This window comes from Belonocnema kinseyi, chromosome 2, assembly GCF_010883055.1.
Source record: "Belonocnema kinseyi isolate 2016_QV_RU_SX_M_011 chromosome 2, B_treatae_v1, whole genome shotgun sequence".
Taxonomy (NCBI): domain Eukaryota; kingdom Metazoa; phylum Arthropoda; class Insecta; order Hymenoptera; family Cynipidae; genus Belonocnema; species Belonocnema kinseyi.
The window spans coordinates 66,056,826-66,062,221 of record NC_046658.1 but is presented as its reverse complement, the minus strand read 5'-3'; the positions used below and the strand labels follow the sequence as shown (position 1 = coordinate 66,062,221).

The following is a 5,396-nucleotide window of genomic DNA, read 5'->3' as shown; positions in this document are numbered from 1 at the left end:
ATACGCCAATTAGCACAAATGGTAAGTTCCGACAGTGCCTACAAGTGTGCCTACTGGCCCCTAGATGGCAATACCGGTTTCATATGTATACACCTGGTATAATATTTACACTAAGAAAACATCGAGTTGAACTCTATGTAATTAAACAGCTAAAATATATATTTTTTAAATAACTTAAAAATCGGCGTGACTTTTATTTCTACTATTTTGACAAATTGGCTTATGATTTGAATTAATTAAGGATACCGAATTTTTATCAACAATAAATAATTGTTTATATCTATTAAAAAATCTTTGCAGAAGAAATTAATGAAAATAAACCGAAGAAAATCGAGGGCTTTGCTTCATTCGCAAAACGTCATTTGCTATTTTCACAGTCATTCTCAATAATCCAACAATTCAACCAATTTCGGTATTTTATAGGTTATATGACACTCTGTTACGTGACAAATTGCATGCTATTATATTTAAAAGCTTAATAATGATAAAAATGAATATATTGTGCTGACATTTTGGGAAGTTGTTTAAAATATGCAAATGCGCGTCTTTCGGGCCCACTTTAATTTTTATATTACTTAAATAATGCAATTTTATAAATTCGATTTTAGCCAGGGTACTAAAACTCTGTTCTCAGTTGAATTCCGGTGCAAATAGACCCTTCCCCCAGGAATTCGTATCAAAATAATCCAGATATTAATACCGAAATTTCAGTACACGTCGCAACTGCCTGAAAATTAGTAAAATTGCACTATTTAAACAAAACAAAAACATAAAGTAGGCCATGCAGACGTGCCTCCACGTATTTTTAACCTTTTTCAAAAAAATTAACACAATATATTCGTGTCTTTAATTATAAAGTCACCAAATGTTATCACATGCCTGTAATGTTTCAATTTTTTATTTTTCATGTTTAAATTACATAGAAAATGTTACTTCTAATTCCTAAATTTTATTTGAAACAGCGTGCTTAGGCCCACCGCGTACCCGTATTTCGGTATACATAGCCAGATTTTTTCAGTAATTAAATTATAAACTTTTTGAACCAACCTAACCCCTCCCCCTTCTAACCGTTTGTCTTTTAGTTAGAAAATAATTCTATTTAGAAGACTGCAGTACTGGTATATTTTATTTTTATTTTCTGTATCACATGCGTCCTCAATCAAAAGAATTCAAAGTCAATTTGTTACAAGCTGATTTTTATTTAAGATTTTTTTATATTTTAAAGATTAAATTTATAATTTTTTGTATTTAAATGGTAGATGAGAAATCTGTCAGATTTGGGGGCTTATGAGATTTTGATAGCATTTTAATTCAAAATTGCATGCTTTGAAATGTAAATAATTTGATACATTTTTATAATTAAATAATTTCTAAGCACACTCACATACTTTTATAGTGCTATCGTTGTAAAGTAAATATGAGAAATTCATTATTCAGTTTCCTTAGAATTTTCCAAAAGAACTTCTACGAATACAAATCGACTGTTCCATTCAATATAGAATCAAGTTTTGTTGATTCCCTATAAAAAATGAGATTACCGTTACTTTGTATAACGAATAAGGTTTGGTTTCTACTACATATGGAATAAAATGCTTTCTGGCAATTTTTCAGGAGAGCCAATTTAAGGGCATTGGAACTAGGACCCAATCTCAAAATTAAATTCCCTTATTTTACTCCATAAATATGAGAGTTAAATCTTTGGTATATCATTAACGATTATTCCTGTTTTGAAAAAAAATCTGTATTAAGAGTAAGAAATTGGCTAATTTCAATACTTTTTACGTAAAAAGTTTTTTTTTATTCTAACATGACATAAAAAATCGTTTTACACAAAAACTATTAAAATTAGCCAATTTTTTAATCCTAATACTAATTTCATTCAAAATAGGAATAGGCCCTAATTATCTAAAAGAGAGTATGTGATTCTAATATTTATCGAGTTAAATAAGGCACTTTAATTTTAATGCGCTTCCTAGGGCTTACTTTATAGTCCATGTATTACAAATGACAACTTTTTTCCTACACTTATGGATTGTTTGATGTCATATTTTAACCACATAATTTAAAGAGCTAAATACAATCCCTCACCAAGATAATTCTCTGAAAATGTTTTTTTTTTGTTTTTCTTTAATAAGTTGAAAATATGATGCATTTTATGCGCCTTTTATACCCCCACCTTGAGTATACCCATTGTGAACCAAATATCGGCGCTTTCGGTTCACCATGGGTACACTCACCGCAGCGGTTTGCTCCTTCCCAGGCTCTTAAAATGCATCATATTTTCAAATAATGAAAAAAAATAACAATAGCAAGACCATTTTTCGAAAAACCCCTTTGTAAGGGATTGTATTTAGGCCTTTCGATGGTGTGGTTAAAATATAATATCAAATGGACTAAAAAATCAAGCCCCAGGAAGCGCCTTAAGGTTCGGTCCTGGTTTCAACACCCATAAGTTTTAAACATTTTGTAGAATTCAGAATCGCTCTCTAAAATCTTGGAACCCAAGACATTTTTATTCCAATTTATGTATTATGTTCCTCAGTTTAATGTAATTTGTATTCCAGTGAATGTAATTAATAATAAAACAACCAAACTTGCCACAAAACTGACTTGAAAAAATACTTTAGTCATAACAAACATGAATTTCTACTAATTTCTTACGGCTACCATACCAACACTGTCCAAATGTTAAAAAAACGAAAATTTACTGTAGTATATAATACGGAAATTGAATAAACTACCTAGTTTTACTTTTCTTTATCTCTCTTAAATTATTACACAAAACTCCATAATATTTGTTAAATGATGCAGAACGGCCTGCTTCTTTATTTTATTACAAAATATCAAAATCGATAAAAGTGAACCTGATTCTTTATACTTGATTCCATATTGCATAAAACAGACGAAATGTAAGTCTGTCATTAATATTTGAGTGATTTCGTTATTTGTAAAATTTTATTTTTTTAACTTCTATTGTTAGCAAAGATAATACACACTAGATTTTATTTCATTATTAATAAAAGTTATTTCGTTATTTACTCAATTGAAATTGAATTGCAGAAGGATCTAAGGTAAAAGAAGGTTTAAAAAATGAAAGATCAGATGCAGTTTAATAGCAAAATGAAATAAAAAGGTGTCTTTCAAAGTAAATTTAATCGTAATTAATTTAATCGAGAGAGTTTGATTTGATGGCATTGATTCAACGAAGACACAAATATTAGCCTCGTAAAACGAGTCGTGGATTTCACCTAACTGAATAGTATTGAGTGTATTGGAGCCGAGGCGGAAGTCGACTGGAACCCCTGACCAAGAGTCATTGGCAGGACTAATTGCAGGGGCGGCATGCTCCCTTGCCTGTGCTCCTAACCCCAAATCATCCCCCCGTAACCCGAAGGGATTTATGCTCGCGATAATTACATTAGCATTCAATGATTTTTATTGGATCATCCCAAATGGACGTAATGAACGCTCAGCACTCTGATCTTTAGTTACGTGAACTGCGAAATAATGTTAACGAAATCTTTTACTGAAAGGGTCTTAAATTGGGGTGCAAAGTTTATCTCTAAAACTACGCATGTTTATTTATCATTTGTACATTTTTGTTTTTGTAATCAATGTTATTGAGTGAAAGTACTTTAATTTGGAAACTGTTTTTTTATAGGATGCGCAGCTCAACATGCACTTTTGGGAAAAACTAGAAGGCCCAGAACAGCTTTTACTTCACAACAATTGTTGGAACTGGAAAAACAATTTCGACAAAATAAATATCTCAGTAGACCGAAGAGGTTCGAAGTTGCCACGTCCCTAATGCTGACTGAAACTCAGGTATATGGAAATACTAAACATAATCATTTCTTTCTCATTTGATTTCCGAAAATATTTTTCAAATGCTTTTAAACAAATATCTAGCAGTTAAAATAAGATTTAGAAACTCTCCGTATATGGAAAAAAGGAATTTTCGAGTTTTTATATGCTTCTATTTGTGACTGGAAACCTATCTTCTGATTCAACCAAAAACTTATTTATTTAAAATTCAAAGAAAATTTTTTTTCTTCCATAAAAAAAATCGTTTCTCATATCACATACGAGTATAAAATAACAAAAGAACGCGACTCAAATTTTTTGATTCTTGAATTATGTTTCATCCCTAAATCCTTTCCTTGATCAAACAACGACAAAATTAGAAATGAAAACAACCTAGCAACGAAAAGTTTCATTTTGGGTCCTGATATTCAACTAGACAAAAAGAAGTTTAAGAAGTACTTGATGTTCAGAGTATTGCAAAAATCGCTAATATTAATTATTTTCGTAATCCACCCAATGTCACAAACTATCATTGTTATACAGCTTAAATAATTGCAATTATTTTTAAAAGCTTCGAAAACTCTTCCAAAAATTTGTTGAGAATATAAAAGCTTTATTGCCAAAGCCTTCTTGATATTCTTAACGTAAATTTTAAATGTCAGAACGTTTTTGAAGGCTCCAGAAGCTTTCAAGATAGTTTAAAATTCTTATTTATAATTGTGCACATTTTGTAAATTACGACGAAAAATTAATATTAACGATTTTTTCAAAACTGAAAATTATGATTTTTGTATACTTATTGTTACCCCTCAACAACTCAGGATGAGAATCGGTCTATTTCAATTGAAATCGAAAGCAACATTGAAGTGCCAGTAATATAAGATCAAATTATAAATTCTTACTGCTTTTTGTTTTTATTAAATAAATACTGATTATCATCCTTTACAAAATGATCAGATCCTTTTTTAGTTTCGGTTTTTACTTACTTTAATTTGATATAAGAACACCCTAAAATAAATAAAATGAACAAACAAATAGTATTGTAAAAAACTTAAAGTTTTTCCCTCGATTTTTGTCACTTCAATCATCATTATCATCAGCCTTTTTTTCTAGTAAAATATTTTAGTTACATTCAAGTGATAAACAAAGCAATATTAGCCATATAGTTTGATGCAAGATTTTATGAAAAGAAACTCAAAATTTTAAAAAAATTTTTTGCGTGGATCCGAGATTAAACCTGAAAAGTGAATTTTAACGTAAAAAATATAATCACAACAATAAAAATGTTAAAACCAGTTTCGGTGAAAAAAAATCATAGAAACCCCTTACCTGCTCATCGGTGTTTTCTTGTATAATCAAGTAAATATTTACGACGATAATGTAATAATTCTTATAAATATTAACTTAATAATTATCATGACATCATTCCCGTACGGTACAAAGGGTAGCGTACATTTGCTTATCTCTGTGCGTGTGTGTCGTTCATATGAGTCAAATACGAGGGTAGTTCAATAAGTCCTTAGAATGACCAACAGATGGCGCGCGAATCGCTCCAAATCATCTGTTTTCAGTCAGCACCACTCCCGACTAGA

The 5,396-nt window shown here is 30.2% G+C and overlaps 1 protein-coding gene across 1 annotated transcript in view; it reads left to right on the top strand.

Moving 5' to 3' along the window:
• Positions 1-5,396, top strand: part of LOC117182698 — a 35,617-nt gene that overhangs the window by 26,555 nt on the left and 3,666 nt on the right. Inside the window, exon 2 of the mRNA XM_033375803.1 lies at positions 3,662-3,825. Within this exon, the coding sequence (XP_033231694.1) occupies positions 3,662-3,825 (164 nt within the window). The remainder of the gene's footprint in view (positions 1-3,661; positions 3,826-5,396) is intronic.